Source organism: Symphalangus syndactylus, chromosome X (assembly GCF_028878055.3).
Source record: "Symphalangus syndactylus isolate Jambi chromosome X, NHGRI_mSymSyn1-v2.1_pri, whole genome shotgun sequence".
NCBI classification, from domain to species: domain Eukaryota; kingdom Metazoa; phylum Chordata; class Mammalia; order Primates; family Hylobatidae; genus Symphalangus; species Symphalangus syndactylus.
Window position 1 is genome coordinate 44,632,527 of NC_072447.2, and position 21,945 is coordinate 44,654,471.

The following is a 21,945-nucleotide window of genomic DNA, read 5'->3' on the forward strand; positions in this document are numbered from 1 at the left end:
TGCCTACTGTGTGCAAGTAATGTTTAGGGTGTGGAAAAGCATGTGGATAAATCAAAGTTCATGTTCTGGGCAGAAAGACATACAAATAAATAGTATATCAAGCAAAACACTAAAAGGGAAAGATGAGATAACATAAGAAATTGATGAGCTGACTCCACTCAAAGCAGAAAAAAATCTTTAGTGAGACAAATAGAGTGGTGAACAGAAAAAGCAGGTGATAGTGGTTAAGAACCAGGGCTTTCAAGTTAAATGAAACTGAACTCAAAGCCAGTTCCACTATCTACCTTGTGCCCTTGGACAAATTATTTAATTTCCCTGAGCCCAGCTGGCCCATCTGTAAAATGGGAATAATAATAGACATTCCACCTCATAAGATTATTATAAGAATTATGTAAGATAATTCATGTAAAATTCTTAACATGGTGCTAGACACAGAGCAAGCAATTAGTACATTGCAGTTATTATTGTGATGGTTTTAAAACAGTGAATAACATTTCTAATAATTGTTTCAAAACCAGATTTCCTTACACAATAGTATATATTGTGAAAAAACATATATCCTATATATATATATATATATATATATATATATATATATATATATATCCATTCACTCTACAAATACAAATACTGCTAAATGCAGAGGATTGCTCCACCCAGATTGCTCTTTCGGGGTGAGGAGCTCATTCCCCCAGTAGCTGCTTGGAAATTGGCTGCTGAAGACACAGTCGGTTCCTACTTTGGGGATTGCCCTCCACTGAACTGCCTAGGCTAAGGTTACACCCCGCTCCTGGTAGATGCTGGAGTATAAAAGCTGACCCTCTTGTTTCCATTTGTAACCATTTTGAAGGGTCACCCTAGCTCCAGGGCTCTCTGTGAGATGGGCGGAAGCCTCTGTGGAAATCGCTTCTGCTTCCTTCACTCCATTACAGACGTTGTTCCCAAGACCACTCCTCAAGAAACTTACCAATCTCCATCTCAGAGTCTGCCTTCCCAGCGAACCTGAATTAAGCCAAGCAACCACTATATGGACAACGCACTACTGTTAGGCACAGTTGGCAAGCTTCTTCTGTCAAGGGCCAGGCAGTAAGGGTTTTAGGCTTTGGTGAGCCATATTCTCTATCACTTTTACTCAACTCTGCCATTGTAGTGTGAAAGCAGCCAGAGACAACACATAAACAAATGGGCACTGCTGTGTTCCAATAAAACTTTATTTTATGGACACTGAATTTGAATTTTATATAATTTTCACCCATCACAAAATACCGTTCTTATTTTGCTTTTTTTTTTTTCCGACCATTTAAAAATTGGAAAAACCATTCTTTGCTCGTGGGAGTTCAAAAGCAGGCAGCAGGCTAGATCTGGTCAGCGGGCCATAGTTTGACAATCCCTGAGCCAGAGGAAAGATGCGATGCAGAGCAGTGAAGCTACTATTCTAGTGAATGGGTTTACAGAATTTGATATCATGGGACCCTACAGCTTGTAACCTTGTTCCAAGGACATGGAAGACCCCTTCCTGGCTCCAGGTCAAGAGGGCATGGAGGAAAGGAAGAGGAAAAAAAGGGAAACAGTAAGATTCATAATTTCTTTCTTTCTTTTTTTTTGAGATGGAGTTTCGCTCTTGTCGCCCAGGCTGGAGTGCAATGGTGTGATCTCAGCTCACTGCAACCTCCGCCTCCCGGGTGCAGGCGATTCTCCTGCCTCAGCCTCCCAAGCAGATGAGATTACAGGCGCCTGCCGCCACGCCTGGTAAATTTTTGTATTTTTAGTAGAGACAGGGTTTCACCACGTTAGCTAGGCTGGTCTCAAACTCCTGACCTCAGGTGATCCACCCGCCTCGCCTCCCAAAGTGCTGGGGTTACAGGCATGAGCCACCACACCCGGTCTCATAATTTCTTTTGAAGCTTAGTACCAAGAAAATCAAACACAGCAAAATAACACTAAATGGTTTAGTGCTATGTGGTGTTTTTCATTTAGACAACTTCATCTCTACCAGGAAACAGATGTAGGAGATTTGAGTGGCTGTTTTGTGGCTGTGTCTATAACTAAGAAACCATTCAAAAATAAAAACACAATTATAATTTGTTACAGTTTTAATATTTACAAAGAATATACCTTTAAATGATCTGATACAGAATAGACAAAGGAGAGAGAAACATATTTTGAAAACTGTTTGACCCTATCTTTCTACCCAAATATAAATATAGCAGCCTTCTACAGTCCATTTCCTTCAAAAAGAAACTAGTTGGATGAATTTATTTGGATAACAAATATATTCTTAACTCTTTACCCTGAAACCTTTTGACTTTTTTTTTTTTTTTTTTGAGACGGGAGTCTCACTCTTGTTGCCCAGGCTGGAGTGCAATGGAGCGACCTCGGCTCACTGCAACCTCTGCCTCTCAGGTTCAAGCGATTCTCCTGCCTCAGCCTCCCGGGTAGCTGGGATTACAGGCACCCACCACCATGCCCGGCTAATTTTTTGTATTTTTAGTAAAGATGGGGGTTTCACCATGTTGGCCAGGCTGGTCTCGAACTCCTGACGTCAGGCAATCCACCCACATCAGCCTCCCAAATGCTGGGATTACAGGCATGAGCCACTGCGCCCGGCTACCTTTTGGCCTTTTTGTTTCATCTCATTTGACTGTCTTCTTTTTTAATTCCTATGTTTCTTCAAATGAATTAACCTTTTCTTTTTTGATCATTTTTATTTTTGCTTCCTTGCTGTACACACCTCTCTTTGAAATCATTCCTTATGGCTCCTCTTACCATATTCCTTCATCAAGTGTAGTATTATGAGATTTCCCCATGATTCACACATGACTTCCAGCTGACCTTTACTTCTCTAGCCCTTAATTCCCCTTCACTACCCCCTCCTGCACATTCTCAGAATAAATGGATACAGTGTTGCTTCATGTTTAAGTAAATGAGAGACAGTAATGGAAGCATCCTCTCTATGGATTTACATTGCTATACTGAGAAATATGGAGACTAGGAGTGCTAATTTCAGTAATTTCAGTTGACATCAATTGCAATAGGCGGCTAAAGACTATATCTCTGGCTTTTGAGGTCTCCAGATTCTTCTCTCTAGACACTTGAAGACTGATTTGGTCTACACTTGTCATGATGAGTTCAGACGCCAGAATCTGGGTAGGAGAACTGTCATGAAACACGGTGTCCATAATGTACTGTTTATATAACTCCACAACCTTCTGCTCCAGGTACTCATTCAGCACTGCATTCGAAATAGGATTCTGCATTTGCAAGCTGCTTTTCTCTTTGATGCTTGTTATTCTCCAATAGGATGAGTACCGCTGGATAGGTTTCTGGGGAAAGTCACTGGGCTGAGTAGAAATGGAATCCTCCATGGGTAAAGGAATCTCAGATGACTTCAGCAAAGGGCCATATTCAAAACTGCTCTCAGAGGGAAAATCTGTTGTCACTGAATTAATGGCCATCACCTGGCCCCCTGCAATCTGTAAGTCATTATAATTCTTGCAAATACTTTTGCAAGAAGATGGAACCAAGTAGGTCTCTCTGCTGGCATCTCTACATATTTCAACTGCAGCCAAGTTTGGGCTTTCAAACACAGGATTGGGGTTTGTCTGCAGCACTGTGACTCTCTGACTTCTGCTATGTTGGCTCTCTCTTGAATGCACTGAAGAGATAAACTTGCCAGATGATTTGCAGCTCACGTAGAGACTTCTGACTTGTGTTTCATCCACAGAGGAATAGGAAAGAGTAGCAACAGAACTTGTCTCCTCTTCCTTTTCCCCAGCCACCTGCTCATTATAAGAGGCACAACTCCAGTGGATGTCATTCCAGTACTCAAGTCCACTGAGATATCCTTCTGACAGCATTCTGGAAAGAGAATTGATGAGTAAGAATGGGGAAAAAGAATACCAAAATTTTAGAAGTTGGCACTTGATATATCAAAAAATAAGGACACTGAATACATTCACTTTATTCATTCACCAAGCTCTTACTAATTCTGTGCCTACTGTGTACCAGGACTATGGCATGTGCTAAGGATATAAAAATGAAAAGCATACAATTCCATCCCTCAGGAAGTTTCCCACTATAGGAAAAAATCAACTAGATATAAACAATTCCAATATTATATCACTGAGGATTATAATAGTGATAGGTAAAAAGGAAGTACGGCGGGGGGGGCGGTCCCTAACTTAGCCTGGGGCAAAGGGGGAGAAGTCACAGGATGCGTCATAGGGAAGGTGACATTTCAGCTGAATGCTATAGAGTAATTAGGAGTTCCAGCCATAGGAACAGGGTTATAAGATAATATGGTAGCATTACCTACTCACCACATACAAAGAAGCTGAGCACAAGCAGAAGGAATTGGGAAAATAGGCTGAAATTGGATCGTGAAGAGCCTTGGCAGTCAGGCAAAAGCATTTACATTCTGCCCTACAGGAAATGACACAAATGATCTAGAAGTTGCAGATTGGAGAGAAACATGGCTAGTGGATTATGAGCAAAACAATGAGAAAATCTGTGGCAAATTCTACTGAAAACAAGTGCTGTGTCTTACTTAACTTTGTATTGGATCCCTAGGAGCTAGCACAGTTATTTGCATTTCTGAAGAGACTCAAAAGGTATTTGTTAATTTGGGTTAAAGAATTTTCAACAATGACATGGTATGAAATTAATTTGTGCTCAGCACATCATGAAGTACCACAAAGCCTACACTGCCTTTGTATCCCAGAATAAATTTCTTTCTCTATCCCAGTTCTCAGAATACATCCTGAAAATGTCTCTGTATCTAACTGATGTGTTTACCTCCTGGTTGCCAAGGAGCTTTCCTGACCATGGACTTTCCCCACATCTGCCTCCCCTCCCTACCCCCAGCAATTGTCACTGGTCTAGAGTGGCTAGAACAGGCTAGAAACCAGCAGCTGCATTTTCTAAAAACAGAACACACTGGCATTCCCGGCACTGGGGCAAAAGGCAACAGCAAGGAAAACTGGTCCTCTTGGGCCTCGAGAGCTGGGCTTCTGAAACAGACCTGTCAACTTGAGCCTGAACTTGAAATGTCAAATAAGAAAAGAAGGATTTTTGTTAACCATACATAAAGGTCCTTTTAAAAATTGTTAACATCTCTTTTACATTCATGTAATTATTGTTTCCCAGGTAAATAAAATATTTCCCTTTTTTAAAAATTGTATAAGGGTAAGATTGTAAATGTTTTTTTTCTCTTTTGGAACTATTCCTGGTTTATTTAGCAAATCTCAATTTTTTTAATGTTTACTATATTCTGGGCACAGTTATGTGCCATGAAGACACTAAGCTAAAGGTCTTCAACAAATCCATGAAGTAATTTCTGTATGCTGAACACGCTTATAAGGATTAAAAAAAAAAGTTGCCCTCTCCTTAAAAATCTATGTGAAGTTCTGCCCTCAAACCTAATATCCAGGTGAAAAGGCCAATCTTACCTACATGGAAAGATAAGAAACAGAGAAAGAGTTTATCATAAAGAACTAATGGGGATGCGGTTACTTCCTGGCCCTCAACACCCTACCCCCACCTAGGCTATAGCTAGGGCATTCTGCCTTCAAGTTCTCAGAATATCATTGTGGAAAATCAGAGCATAAACGATCTGTTGACTTTTGAGTATCTGAATGGGCTTTAGAAACTCCTGGAAGAAATAATCATTTGGGAGAAATGACTTTTGAGAAACCATAACCTGAGCTTTTACACCTCAGAATCCAGAACCATGAAGGACTTAAGGCATAATATTTATGCACTAATAATAAACTTAAGTAGACTGAGTCCCCCATGGAGGGAAAAAGTATGTCTCCAGAGAGATTTGGGAGCCAAGAGTAGACAGGTTTGCAAAATTATCTCATGCCCAGCATGGTGCAGAAGCAGAAGGAGAGACAGCCACATGGATCACCTGGGCGGGCCGGCATGAGGCTGCCTCATCAAGTCTGCTCACACATCAGCATGCTGCTGAGAGCCTGAAACCCTGGAGAAGACCTATAGTTGGGGTAGAAAGATTGCAGACATGATCTCCATAGACTACAAACCAGGGACCAGATGAATGATGAGTTGCCATGGGTACCAGTATGGCTACATGATGACAACCAAAGATATCCCCCACCCACTCCCATCCTCAGCTGACCCTATGGTTTTATATAAACAATCTAAAACTTAGACGCACATCCAAGGAGGAGGGAGCCCTGAAGTGACTGAGGAAATCCTGATTGACAGTGAGTACTTTCCCACCAGTCTGGAGAACGTGAGCTCAAAAAAGATATGCAACTGAGGTTGAAGAAAGCAAGGATCCCTAGGAAAGATAGCAGAATAGGCACATGCATGTATTTTTTCTTCCTTTCAAAACTTCACTAAAACAACAATAAATGCTTTTTAAAAAGGTATAATACACACACACATACACACACACACAGACACACACACACACACACACACAAATACACACCCAAAAAAAACAACAGGAGAAGAGACCAGTACAATAACATTTTAGAAGCTGAGGAGCAGGAGATTGAGGATTAACGACAGGAGACCTAAGAAAACTGAATCTTACAAGAGCCATGGTGATATGGTTTGCTGTGTCCCCACCCAAATCTCATCTGGAATTGTAGTTCCCATAATCCCCACGTGTCGTGGGAGGGACCATGTGGAGATCATTGAATCATGGAGGTGGTTTTCCCCATCCTGTTCTCGTGATAGTGAGTTAGTTCTCACGAGATCCAATGGTTTTATAAGGGGCTTTCCCCTTCTCTGGGCACTCATTCTCTCTCCTGCCACCCTGTGAAGAGGTGCCTACTACCATGATTGTGTTTCCTGAGGCTCCCCAGCCCTGCAGGACTGAGTCAATTAAACCTCTTTCCTTTATAAATTACCCAGTCTCAGGCAGTTCTTTATAGCAGCATGAGAATGGACTAATACACATGGGGAAAGCAAAGAGCCAATCTGATTTAAATTCCCCTAAATGTTGAGGAATTGGTGGTACCACATCCCTTTTTGGAGTGAGAGTAAAGGGGATATACCTAAAGTAAGAAATATTGAAAATCTATTTAAAAAGCAGTCAGAAACTCAGCTCATCTTTCACACCTGGCCATGCAGCCAGGTGACACTCCCCATCCTTAACCCCAAAGAAAAACTTGAAATGTAGTCTCTAAAGAGTGAAACAGAGGGTCTCTGGAGTAGGGAATACCAGTTGAGGGTAAAGTTACTGAATTGATACTAGATCAATTAAATAAACATATGCATATTTTTGCTGAGATCCATGACCTCTCTCCCCTTACTCAGCTCCAAGAATGCTAGCAAGAGGAGTATCCACCTTCTAGGCAGGATATTGGGAAGAATGTTTTGGGCAATCGGACTTGTCTGAGAAGAAGAGCAATTGACATCAGAGGTTCCCCAACTCAACAGGCAACCAGATCATCCTTTATTTAAGCCCACAATTAATAGAGCCTATTGAGCTTTTTGGATCTTTATCCTTAAGTATGAGTAGAATTCTGAAACATCTGAGGAAAAGTCTGATATGAGAAAGACCAAAATAGTCATTTGGAGGAAACAAACTTAGGGTGGGGTGAAGGAGGTGGCAGATTCTACCATCAATATTCTTAAAGAGTTAAGGTATAATATAATCTTGAATTACAAATGGGATGCTATAAAAAAGAATTCTGAAGCTGTTAGAAATTAAAAATGATAATTTTAAACCTCAATGGAAGGATTGAAAAGTAAAGTTGAGGCAAATTATTATTTTGAAAGCAGAACAAAATTACAAGATGGAAAATAAAACTAGAGAGGACCAGTCCAGGAGATCTATTATCTGAATAATAGGATGTTCAGAAAGACAGACCAGAGAAAACAGGGGAGAAATTCAAAGACACAATTTAAGAATATTTCCCAGAATGGAAAGACTAAAGTTATCAAAATAGTGAGTGAAAATCGATCTATACCTCCTCTTATGAATGTGAAATGACAGAACGCTTGGGACAAAGAGAAGATCCTATAGGCTTCCAGAATGAAAAAAAGAGTCACAAAAAAAGACCAAGAACCAGAATCTTCAGACTTCTCAACAGCAACATAAGAAACAATAAGACAATGAAAAAATGTCTACAAATTCTGAATTTTCATTCAACTAGTTACTTTCAACCGAGACCAAGTTATCAATTAAGTATGATGATAGAATAAATATATTCCTAGGTTACAAGTCTCAAATAGCTGATTTTCCACGCATCTTTCTCAGAAAGTCAATAGAACATGTGCTCCACTGAAAGGAGTAAGTAAAACAATAAAATGGAGACAAAGGATACAGGAAACAGGAAATCCAGCACAGGAGAGAAACAAACAGCCCTTAAACTAGGATAGCCTGAGCCCTTGTTCTAAACTCTGCAATGTAAAGGGCCGCTCTGGCCCTCCTTAAGTTGCACCTCTCCCAACAGGGTAAGGAGTTCTAGAGTCCAACATGATGGGGGCCACCCAGCCTCTATACTGCTGCCTTCTATCTCATACTTCTGGTATTCAGGACCTCAGAATTCCCTGCTCAGATGGCAGACCCAGTTACAGTGTCTGCACAGGCTCCTTCCCAAATCCATCATGATTAGGGCAGACTTGGGGAAACTGAACATGCACACACCCCTAGGCCCAAAAGATGACGAAGAGGTGGTTTTTAGTGAGGGCTGTAGACAGAGCTTAGGTGTGTGGGCTCAATGTCAGGACTGGGAAAAAAAGATGGAAGGGCTGAAGACTGAGGCTCCCCATTTTTTGTCCTAGGCCCAGGAGTTGTGAAGAGGAGACCTACCCATGATGAGAGTGAAAAGACATTCCAGGATGAAAGCTGCATATGTAACAGGCTTAAAAGGCAACCAGGCTGATTAGAACAGATCAGAAGGCTTCTGAAGCTAAAGATAAAATTGAAGACAACTGAAAAGATCTGACCATCATGAAATACAATTTATATAATTGACTACAAACTTTGGGGATAAATTAGAAAAAGCTAAGCAAATGAAAAATCCAGACCAGCACTGTCCAACAGAGCTTCCTGGGATGATGGAATGATCTAGATCTGTGTTGTCCAAAATGGCAGCCAATAGCCACATGTAGTTATTGGGCACTTGTAATATGGCTAAGGCAACTCAATTTTTAATTTAATTTAATTTTAATTGTCACATGACTACTCTATGGAACAGCAAAGACTTAGAAAATAGTGAAGGTGATAACGTAAAATTTTTAAATACTAACGATTGCTAATTATAATTGCAATAATTTTTTTTTTTGAGACGGTCTCGCTCTTTCACCTAGGCTGGAATGCAGTGGTGTGATCTCAGCTCACTGTAACCTCCACCTCCTGGGTTCAAGTGATTCTCGTGCCTCAGCCTCCCAAGTAGCTGGGACTACAGGTGCATGCCACCACTCCCAGCTAATTTTTGTATTCTTAGTAGAGATGAGGTTTCACTATGTTGTCCGGGCTGGTCTCGAACTCCTGACCTGAAGCGATCCACCTGCCTTGGCCTCCCAAAGTGCTGGGATTACAGGCATGAGCCACTGCACCCAGCCTATAATTGCAATTTAAAGTTCATTGGTTGATCGCCATCATAGCATACCATGACAGTTATTTTTAGCATACTAAAGTAACATCTGAGTAATTAATTTGTTTCTGTATTCCTTTCAAGGGGTGTCAGAAAGGAGCTAACAAAAGATAGTAAAGCCAGGCCGGGCGTGGTGGTTCATGCCTGTAATCCCAGCACTTTGGGAAGCTGAGGCAGGTGGATCATATGAGGTCAGAAGTTTGAGACCAGCCTGGCCAACATAGTGAAACCCTGTCTTTACTAAAAATACAAAAATTAGCCAGGCATGCTGGCACATGCCTGCAATCCCAGCTACTCGGGAGGATGAGGCAGGAGAATCGCTTGAACCCGGGAGGTGGAGGTTGCAGTGAGCCGAGATTGAGCCACTGAACTCCAGCCTGGATGATAGAGTGAGACTCTGTCTCAAAAACAAACAAATAATAAAAAAAAAAAGAGATGGTAAAGCCAGAGCATAAACTATTAGATGTTTGGTATTGAAATGGGATTAGAACACTTATTTGAGACTTTTTTTTGTTTCACTATTTTGAAACAAGGATGATATAGAATTTCTTTTAAAGTTTTTTAAATGCTTCTATTTGGAGAAGCCTAGAATGCCTGTGTGAATTGTTCAACGAAAAATTGTAAAGATATTTTCATTTTAATTGTGCATTCTCTTAGGTCATCTCTGAGGTGACAAAAGTGCTATCCAATAGAACGTCTTGAAGTGATGAAAATGTCCAATATCTGTGCTTTCCAATATGATAGCCAATAGCCGCTTAAATTGTGGCTACTGTGACAGAAATTTTAATTTGACTTAATCTAATTTAATTTAAATAGCCACATTTGGCTAGTAGCTGCCATATAGACATCACAGATCTAGACAATTATAATCTCCAATTGATAATTTTAAGAAAGTTGTGTAGCAGTAAAGCCAGGCACAGTGGCTCATGCCTGTAATCCAAGCACTTTGGGAGGCTGAGGCGGGAGAACCGCTTGAACCCAGGAGTTTGAGACCAGCCTGGGCAATATAGGGAGATCATATCTCTACAAGAAATTCCAAAATTAGCCAGGCGTGGTGGTCCCAGCTACTTGGCAGGCTGAGGTGGGAGGATTTCTAGAGCCCAGGAGTTCGAGGCAGCAGTGAGCTGTGATTGTGCCACTGCACTCCAGGCTGGGCAACAGAGCGAGACCATGTCTCAAGAAAAAAAAAAAAAGAAAGTTGTGTTGAGAAAAAACAAAGCAAAACAAAAACAACCCATGGTCTACTACATGGCTGAGTTATAAATAGCTTTTATATAGTCATGATAATATAGCACATGATAATAGAAAGCACTGAAAATAGATCTAACTCAATTTAAAACATAACCACAGGGTGACCATAAAGTCAGTAAACAAAGATAAAATATTTTTATCATATATAGCAGAATATCATGTATGTATAAAATACTATTTTAATACATATATATAGTACAGTGATACCAATAAAAATCATCCTAGGCATTTGCCTGTGAGTCCAGACTAGGTGGCCACTCTGTATAGTGAGAGGAAGGGGACAAAGTTGTATATCCTTGGTGAAGCCAGGGGAGGAAGGAGAAATAAATCCTCCTCTTCATGATGACAAGTCAAGAAATAATGCCCCAAACTGAAAAATCCAAAAGTTGCAACACAAGCATGCTATTTAAAGAAATGATGGTAAATATCAAGTAATTAGTTAAGGGAGATAAAAGTAGTTGCTTCTGGAAAAGGAGGCAAGGACAGCAGTTTTCCATAACAAACTTCTCAGAATTATTTGACCCAATTTATGTGCAAGTAAAACTGTGATTAAATTTTTAATTAAAATAAAAACTAAAGATAAATATTTTAAAGTAACTAAGGGCCAGGTAAGGTGGCTCACACCTGTAATCCCAGCACTTTGGGAGGCCAAGGAGAGCGGATCACCTGAGGTCAGGAGTTCGAGACCAGCCTGGCCAATATGATGAAACCCCATCTCTACTAAAAAATACATAAATTAGCCAGGCGTGGTGGCAGGCGCCTATAATCCCAGCTACTCAGGAGGCTGAGGCAGGAGAATCACTTGAACTGGGGAGGCGGAGGTTGCAGTGAGTCGAGATTGTGCCACTGCACTCCAGCCTGGATGACAGAGCAAGGCTCTGTCTCAAATAAATAAATAAATAAATAAATAAATAAATAAATAGTAACTAACGGGGTGGGGGGAGAAGAAGATGGCATTTCCTGTACAGCTGTTTGTGGTTAAAGATATTGCATATTCTAAGGGTGAATAAGAGAGAGAGATGACTGTGTGACGGGTTAACCTTTATTTGGCCCTACAGACAGAAAGGATTCCGATAGGCAGTGAAAAGAGGGAAAACATTGCAGACAGAGGAGAGAAGGGCAATAAAAGTGAAGAGGTTTGTGTTGTCAATTTCATGTGGGTCAGTAACAGACACCAAAGTAGGTGGGGTGCAAGCGTTGTTTGTCAGTGTCATGCTCACCTAAGAGCCTTTCTTGAAATGTCCCAGTTTGCCGAATACCCCTTTTAGGACCCCTTATCCCCATTCAGACACACCCCAAGTCTCCCACTATTTATCTTATTTCTCTTCATATTAAACAATCAGCCCTAATGGAGTCTTCTTTCATTGTATGCAGATGAGTTTTATAAGTACTCCAGATAATCTCCACACTCCTTCATAACAATGAAGGAAAAGGGCCTAGAATTTTATTTTGTGTACAGTAATGGGCCCCTTTTCCTATTTGTCAACTGAGAGGTTTGCTGGTATCTTAATTCTGGCAGAATAAGAACCCTATCATTCTGATGTGTAGGACCCAAGACAGACCAGTAAAGTGGTGGGTCTGATGACGGAAAAGCAGAAAGTGCATCCTAGTGTCTAGGGATAGACATGTCCCCAGCAAAAAAAAAGAAAAAAAGATTCCCGAGAGGGAGGAGTGGGAGATAAGGTCAGGTCAGGGAGGTAAGTTGGGACATCCAAGACTGAGTACATTTGATTCATCCTGTAGGCACTGCAACGTTCTGGCAGGTAAGGAAGCTGATTCACCACATGATATAATATAGCAATAAAGTGCAAAATTAATTTCAGCAGAGTGAGATTGGTATTAAGGACCCAAGTTAGGAGGCTGCTGGATTCATCCCAGCCTGAGATGACTGGGACAGGAACCAGGAGGGAGGTAGGAGAAAAGAAAGAGAAGGAACGCATTTGAGAGACCAAGACCCCCAGACATGGAAGTGAAGGAGAGAGAGGAGCCAAAAGTAACTCTGAGTGTGGGTATGTAGGGGAAATGGCACCATCATTGACCAAAATGGCAAGATCAGGAGGAGCTGCGGAGGAAGCAATGGGTTTAGCTTAGCTCTTCTTGAGCCTGACAAGAGATAGACTGTCTGGGTGCAAGTGTGTAATTGTCCATTGGAGATTCAGGTAGGCAGCTCATTAGAGAAGCTACTTAAAGTCCACAGTGAAGTCATCTTCCACTTGCAGGCAGTAGGAATTTATATTGGGGGCTTGAGGAGCTTTCTAGGTTTGTAACTTCTTCTGTGGGGAGCCTACTTGGAACAGTATAAGCAGGAAGGAGCAGCAGCAAGGGCTTTGTAAAGACTACAAGAGCTTTGGATGCATTGAACAAGTCACATTTTAAAAATCTATATTCGGGCTGGGCACGATGGCTCGCGCCTGTAATCCCAGCACTTTGGGAGGCCGAGGTGGATGGATCACGAGGTCAGGAGTTCGAGACCATCCTGGCCAACATGGTGAAACCCTGTCTCTACTAAAAATACAAAAATTAGCTGGGGGTGGTGGCATGCGCCTGTAATCCCAGCTGCTCGGGAGGCTGAGGCAGGAGAATCACTTGAACCAGGGAGGTAGAGATTGCAGTGAGCCAAGATTGCGCCACTGCACTCCAGCCTGGCGACAGAGCAAGACTCCGTCTAAAAAAAAAACAACTATATTTGAAGGCAAAATTTAATTTCATACTCATTCAGGCAATATACATATGTGGTGTATATATATAAATATATGTATGTTACCTAGAACATCTCATCTACAAATGTCTTCCGGTGTCTTTTCCTTCACACTTAACAAATCATGGAGAATTGTATGTATTTTATAAAATACATATGTGTGTGTACATAAATACTCACACACACATATATATATATGAAGAGAGAGAGAGACAGACAGCATGCACTAGTATTTAAGAGACCAGTTCTAACTCTGATCTTGTCACTAGCAGTGGTTTTAGTTTAGTTGTTGCCAAATCTATAAAACAGCTAACATAGTACTAGGTACAACCCAGATAATATTCTAAGTGCTTTTTATGTACTAAATTAATTGATCATCACAAAAAAACTCTAATATTTAGGTACTATTATTATGCTCGTTTTACAGATGACAAAATTGAGTAGTGTCCAAAATCACCAGCAGTCAGGAAACAGGGCCCAAGTTCATGTTCTTAACCTCTCAGACACTCAACTTATCATCTGTAAATTGAGAATGTGGGATTAAATTATGTCTAGAGTACCATCAAACTTTAATTTTGAATGAGATTATGAAGAATAAAGTGAGCATTAATCAGAATCAAAATTAATTTCTGAAAATTAGCAGCAGAGGGCAGCAGAGAGCACACTAAGGAGGCTTTTAAAAGACCTTTCTAAAGCTATGCAGAGTAATAATATGTAAAACTTATAAACAAAAATATATATATTAACACATTTAATCTTCATAATTTCCTAGTTTATGCCCTTTGCTTCAATTCATCTTCCACTTTAATGCACTTAAAAGGGCCCATTCAAGGCCGGGTGCAGTGGCTCACACCTGTAATCCCAGAACTTTGGGAGGCCGAGGTGGGTGGATCACCTGAGGTCGGGAGTTCGAGACCAGCCTGACCAACATGGAGAAACCCCATTTCTACTAAAAATACAAAATTAGTCTGGCGTGGTGGCACATGCCTGTAATCCCAGCTACTCTGGAGGCTGAGGCAGAAGAATCGCTTGAACCTGGGAGGTGGAGGTTGTGGTGAGCTGAGATTGCGCCATTGCATTCCAGCCTGGGCAACAAGAGCAAAATTTAGTCTCAGAAAAAGAAAGAAGGAAAGAAAGAAAGAAGAAAAAAGGAAGGAAGGAAGGAAGGAAGGAAAAAGAAGGAAAGAAAGAAACCCATTTGGCCAGGCGTGGTGGCTCACACCTGTAATCTCAACACTTTGGGAGGCCAAGGCAGGTGGATCACCTGAGGTCAGGAGTTCGAGACCAGCCTAGCCAACATGACAAAACCCCATCTTTACTAAAAATACAAAAAATTAGCAGGGCGTGGTGGCGCATGCCTGTAATCCCAGCTACTCAGGAGGCTGAGGCAGGAGAATCGCTTGAACGGGGTGGGGTAGTGGGCAGACGTTGCAGTGAGATGAGATCGGGCCACTGCCCTTCAGCTGGGGAGACAGAACGAGACTCCATCTCAAAAAAAAAAAAAAAACAGGGGGGCCCATTACTGCACCCTTTAATGTACCACTAGAATAAAGACAGCATTGCACATCACAATATCCTAAAATTTTAGAGTAGAGACATCAAGAAAAGTTAATTGGGTTTATTTTGACTGATTTTTGGCATTTTTCTTAATAATTTTCCATTATTTTTGAAATTCTAATAAGATATCACTGGGTCTCTTCAAGGGTATATAAAAGGTACACTTCAAACAAATGTTAACATATTTGTTAGACGATTTCATCTGAGACATCAAAATTTAACTCAACAGATTAATTGTTCAATGATATTTTGTCACTTGAATTCTTGTTTCTCATCTTAGAGAAGCTATATATATATATATAAAGCTATATGTATTACATATAAAATATACATATATAAAATGTATAAAATTCTCCCTGATTGGTTAGGCGTGAAGGAAAAGACACCTGAGAATATTTGCAGAGGAGATGTTATAGGCAAATTTAGCCCACATTAATCATTAACGGATAGGGGAATGCCAAAATTAACCTTATGTGCAAATTCACAACTTAGAAATATGTGCTAAAGTGCAGTGCCTTGTTAAATCATTTACTTGCTTTTCAGAAGAAACTGCAATGTAAGTTCTCTTTCTAGATGAGCATTTAGTTTTTCAGAAAGCTGTTGTTATCACTTCTTCACATAGACACATTTTTGATTGATTTTTTTAAAATCGACAGATAAAATTGTATGAATTTCTCACGTATAATATGGTATTTTGAAGTGTGTATATTGTGAAATGGCAAAATCTATCTAATTAACATATATATTACCTTACAGTTATTATTTTTGTGGTGAGAATACTTATATTCAGTTTCTTATCATTTCTCAAGAATATGATAGATCATCAACTATAGTCACCACACTGTACAAGAGATCCTTTGAACTTATTCCTTCTATATAACTGTAATTTTGTATCCTTTGAGCATGCTGATCAAAGGACACACTATTAATTTACATCTAAACAACACAAGCGTGGAGTCAAAGAGAAAATCTAACGAGAGAAGAACTTTATAAGGGGGAACGTTTAAAAAACCTAAGTTAGGGATCAGCAAACTTTTTTTATACAAGGCCAGAGAGTTAATATTTTAGACTTTGCAAATCATACAAACTCTGTTGCAGCCCTGCTGGCATAGCAGGAAAGTAACCATAGACAATATGTAAACAAATGATTGTGTCTGGGCTCCTACTAAAGTTTACAAAAACAAGCAGGGGGCCAATTTGGTCCTGGGCTGTGGCTTGCCTACCCTTGACCTAAGTCAAAAAGCAGATGCAATAAATGGGATACGCATCATAATAATGACAGCTGTATGCCGAGTGCTTTCCAGGCATAGCCCTTAACCTTCCAACAACACTGCAGATTAGATATTATCGTAATCTAGATATGACCATATCCTTTTAAAAATCTTTTAATTTTTTTTCTCTTTATCATTATCTAGATTTTCCAAATGAGAAAACTGAGTTTCAGATATGATAAATACCCCTTCCAAGGTCACACAGCTACTAAGTACTATAGGCAAGATTCAAGCCCGGGTTTACAAACTCCAAAGTGTGTGTTCTGTTCTTAGAACATATCACACTATTGTACAGTTAAGAGCAGTTAGTATCACGCAGTCATAATAACAAGCAATTAGTCCTTCCAGGAAAAGGGCATCAGCCCTGATTCCACGTAGTAACAACAGCACTTGCCAAATAAAAGGAAGGTACAGTGAAGTGCAGAAAGGAAGGCTCCAGGGGAAAGTCAGCACTCACCCCAGAGGGGTGGCCCAGATGACTACACATATGTCCCGATTATATATCGATGCTCATATGTCTTTGAGGAATACAATTAATTTATCCTCTTTTTTTTAATCTAACCATATGAACATTTTCCTAAACCATGACACTGCTATAGCCTGGCATCGCCTCATCTTTAATTTTGCAACCATCTTTCACAGGGTAATTTAATATTACAGGCTGCACGTGGTGGCTCATGCCTGTAATCCCAGCACTTTGGGAGGCTGAGGTGGGTGGATCACCTGAGGTTAGAAGTTCGAGACCAGCCTGACCAATATGGTGAAGCCCTGTCTCTACTAAAAACACAAAAATTAGCATGGTGTGGTGGCGAGCACCTGTAGTCCCAGCTACTCGGGAGGCTGAGACAGGAGAATTGCTTGAACTCAGGAGGCAGAGGTTGCAGTGAGTCATGATCACACCACTGCACTCCAGCCTGGGCGACAGAGTGAGACTCCATCTCAAAAATTAAAAATAAATAAAATAAATAAATAAATAAATAATACGGATCCTCTGTTTAAACACAAACCACTTCCCATCACCTCAGGGATAAAGTCCATACAGGGTAGGCCTGTGATGTGTGCTCCCTGTCTGTCTTCCTCATCTCATCTCTGCCTGTTCCCCACAGGACCCAGGACCCCAGCCATGCTGATCCCTTCCCAGTTCACCCGAGCCCCATGCCTATCCCAGGGATTTGTGCATTTTTTGTCTTCCGTCCTGAGAGTTCTGGTTCCCTATCCATCCTCTGGTCCACCACCCATAACCTTCACGTGTCACCTCATATGTTAACATTTCAGAACCCTTGGCCATCTACTCAGAATCATTGCATCTGAATTAGAAAAGGATTCTAGGCTCTTCTCTCCCCTACCCCAAGGTGTTCATCAGGATTGCATGAAACTTTAATAAAACAGAAAAGATAAATCACTGGAATAGTCTTTGGAAAGAAGGAAAAATTGACACGAGCAAAAGGAAAATAAGATTGAGGATTGGTGGGGAGTGTGGGAGTTTTGGATGATGAGGCAAAACAGATCCTGCCTCTTGAAGAACATTTTGGAGGTGTGAGAACTAAGACACCCAAAGAGGCTGGATTGAGATGGACGCAAAAACTACTAGTGGCCACACACAAATGGAGGCAATGGGATGGGACTGCCTTCCACCATCATGGGCTATAACATCTTGGAATTATAGACAGGAAAACATTTGTGATCTTGAGCCTAGCTAGCGGGCGTACAGTTTGGCTTCTACCTGTCAACATGTCTGCTTACAGAGACATAATTTTTAAGAGTTTTGAAATAGTACATCTAAAGACACATCTTATTTTAGTGAATCATTTCTCTTGAGGGGCACTGAGGTTAGTCTTGCCTTTCCACTATGTGTAATTATTGCATATGCCTCTGTGAGTATTTCCACAGGCCAGATTTAGAGCAGCAGAATTACCGGATCAAAGCTATTGCTAAATTTCCTTTCAAGTAGCTTGGATCAATTTATTCTCTCACCAGCAACGTCTGAGATTGTTTTCATTGACATTCCTTAGCACATTCTTTTTTTTTTTAATTTTCCAATCAAATGAGCTAATTTATGTTTGTCTCAAATTAGAGAGTCTTGTTAAAATTATACGTAGGTCATGTGTTATTTTTTAATACCTGCAAAACTCAAAATCCTGTATTTCATCTCTTTACCTCTATATTATATTACCCTATGATATAAATACTAAATCCCATAATTCCAATGCAAACTTTTTCAGACTTTCTTGATGCGGGGGACTTGCAGGTAAACTGCTGAAAAGTGATCACTGAAAAACTTGAATATTGTTTTGTTCATGATTTAATTATGATAATGTAACCAAATCTGTATTACATGTTCCAGTTTTTTTTTCAGTGAATGACGCAAGACCTTTAACTAAAACAAAAAGCTTCTTTAGGAAGGACCTCCCTGTATAAAATAGCATTTGCAGTTTCCTTACTCTTATCTTTAAAAATACCTGTTCCTTAGAGCTGGAAATAATCAATCACATACCTTAGATTATATCCCTATTATTTCAACTTGTATTGAATTTATTGATGAATCCTCTAAAATATTGCTCATTAATATTTCAATTTCTGTTACAAATCATATAATTTGGGGTTATCTATTCTTGTATCAAATATGAAGCGATTCTTACTTAACAAATTAATTTCTGAAAGTATAACTTGATGGCTAAGATAATACAATCATAAATCAAAAGCCCTTTGTTCTTCATATTAATATTACCAAGTAAATAAATAATTTTGTCTTTGGTTCTGCTTAGATTCTTTTTTTTTTTTTTTTTTTGGGACGGAGTCTCGCTCTGTCGCCCAGGCTGGAGTGCAATGGCACAATCTCGGCTCACCGCAAGCTCCGCCTCCCAGGTTCACGCCATTCTCCTGCCTCAGCCTCCCGAGTAGCTGGGATTGCAGGCGCCCACCACCACGCCGGGCTAATTTTTTTGTATTTTTAGTAGAGATGGGGTTTCACCGTGGTCTCGATCTCCTGACCTCATGATCCGCCCACCTCGGCCTCCCAAAGTGCTGGGATTACAAGCATGAGCCACCACGCCTGGCCAGTTCTACTTAGATTCTTACGACCAAAGTTAATGGCTACTTCCAAGGACGATCTGATGTGTGAATTTTCTTAGTTCAGAAGATGTAAACTTTGGTGCAGAAATATTAGTAAATATATTTTTATCATAGTTTGGATTTTTCTTTATACTCCTTGATATATCATAAATTGAAAAATTAAACCTTATGGATCATTTTTTGAATCACTTTCAATGTATTTTGATGCAAAACGAGAGGACTAATAAGAAAACCTATCATAATAGTATTGTACTGATATAAATTTCCTTGGTGTTATAATTGTTAATCATTGTTAATCATGTTAATTATGCCAATTTCATTAACATTTACTTAATTGTAGGCATGTCAACTACAAATGCAATGCAAGATTCTTGATTGGATCCTGGATTTAAAACATAAAAAGATTCTAAAGAACATGTGGATAATTGGGAAAATTTGAATGTGTATCACATCTTAGATAATAGTATTGTGTTGATGTTATGTTTCCGTGGTGTTGTAATGTGTTATAGAAGACTGCCCTTATTTTTAGGAGATACATGCTCAAGAATTTAGGGGTGACATGTGTCCTAAAGTATGTGTCCAACATACTTGCAAACCATTCAGGGAAAAAACTGTGCGTATATGTATGTGTGTGTATGTATATATATATACACATATATATATATATATAGGAAAGGACAGGCAGAGACAGAGAAAGACAAAGCGAGAGAGAAAGTAAATGTGGCAAAAGGATACCACTGATTAATATACATGATGAAAATATGGGTCTTCGTTGTACTATTCTTTCATTTTTTATATAGATTTGAAACATTTCTAAATAAAAATTGGGAGGGGAAATAACCATATTTAGTTAATGAAGGCATATTTACATTGTATAATGTTTATTAAGAGCCTAGAGGGACAATATCTTATATATCTAAAATAATCGCTACATATGTGATAAGAAATGTCTCAGTGACTTGATATAAATACTTCAAACATCACTTTGCTCTGAGGTAATAGAATTAGTGTACTACCTTTGAATATCTCCAAAATTCCACTTATGATATGGATGTTTGACACAGACTTCAAATACTCTTCAATCCTCCAGAAGCTTCTCAAGCTTGGAAACAATCTTCTCACACTGACCTATGCAAGAAATGTTATAAAAATATCAATATAAATATTCTGTCCAAACCAGGTCTATATTTAAGCACAGATTCATATGCACAAGACAAAGAATGTTTGAGCGAGTCTAAAGATAATTCAAACAAAAGTCCACTCGTACACGCGCTATCTTTAATACCAAAAGGGAAGCTTTCCCCAAATCACCCAGATGAAAGTCGAAAAGCATCCTCACTATAGATCACATTCATTTTGAATACATCCTGCCACACAGAGAAACATTATCACAAGCTTGCTGAACTGAATAATTGAGAGTCAAATCCAATTGGAAAGGATTGTGATTGTTTTCGTCTCTAAAACTGCATCACCGTAACTGAATTCAAGAGCTGTGTTGTCCCTGCAAAACCCTGCTTAGGTTTTTAGGCCTTCTTTTAAAAATGCAGAAGCTAAACCAGTGTAGCAATTAAAGAGGACTACAAAAATAATACAATAAATATTTGATCAGATCAGTCACAAATTGTAGGTAAAAATATATGTATTTTAGAAATGCTTAGAATGTGGACATGAGGAGGTAAGAAAAGGAAGTATTGGGCTTAATTTCTCTTTATTTTTCAACTCCACTGAATGCTTGTTTAAACTCCCACTTGCCTCGATATGGTAAGCTAGAAAAGCATTTTAGATGTCATAGGAATGGATTGGTGCTCTGGTGATAAAGGGCTAAGAAAGCATGAGAAGACAGATGACAAAAAATAATAGCAGAGTTCTAGGGTCCTTTGCTTTCTTTTTCTTACCTTCACTAACCAATCTGCTCATCTGATCCGGCAGAAACACAGCAATTGACCAAACAGAGAGATGGACAAGCCAGCCAATGCTCTTTCCAGAAATTTTCACAAGCCTTTCACTGATGAGACCAGTAGACTGAGCTGCTCATTGCAAAGTCATTCTTTTTATAATTGATCCCATGGAAAAAGAGTTGTTTTTGCTGAAGTCTGATTTGTGCTAAAGAGGCAGTGGGAAGTCCCGGGAGGTGGGGAGGCAGTAACTGACAAAGCCACATCAAGCCACAGAATGGTGTTTCTTCCCCTTTTTCGAAAAATGAAACCTATCTACGAAACTGTCGCTTATTAAAATAGTTTATGGTTACACATTTTGTAAGAACCCTAGCAACAGAATTAAATTTTCTTTCTAGAACAGTACATTATCTGGGATCCTTCACCCAAAAGAGAGCCAAAGTCACATATGACTTTAGAAAATTCTGTTTCATTACTAATCTGTAATTTTTAAGAAGTATTATTTCTCAATTGTACTTATAATTTTTAAAAATGTAAATGAAGAAAGTTTTCTCGGCCGGGCGCGGTGGCTCACGCCTGTAATCCCAGCACTTTGGGAGGCCGAGGCGGGCGGATCACGAGGTCAG

The 21,945-nt window shown here is 39.8% G+C and overlaps 1 protein-coding gene across 1 annotated transcript; it reads right to left on the bottom strand.

The window, feature by feature from the left end:
- Nucleotides 1-2,078: 2,078 nt before the first annotated feature.
- TASL (TLR adaptor interacting with endolysosomal SLC15A4) lies at nt 2,079-21,629 on the bottom strand. The gene is made up of 3 exons (XM_055268572.2): nt 21,320-21,629; nt 20,441-20,552; nt 2,079-3,858 (listed from the first exon to the last, which is right to left on the bottom strand). The coding sequence occupies exon 3, from the start codon at nt 3,855-3,857 to the stop codon at nt 2,952-2,954; it is 906 nt and encodes a 301-aa protein (XP_055124547.1). The 5' UTR covers nt 3,858; nt 20,441-20,552; nt 21,320-21,629; the 3' UTR covers nt 2,079-2,951.
- Between the last annotated feature and the right edge of the window lie 316 nt (nt 21,630-21,945).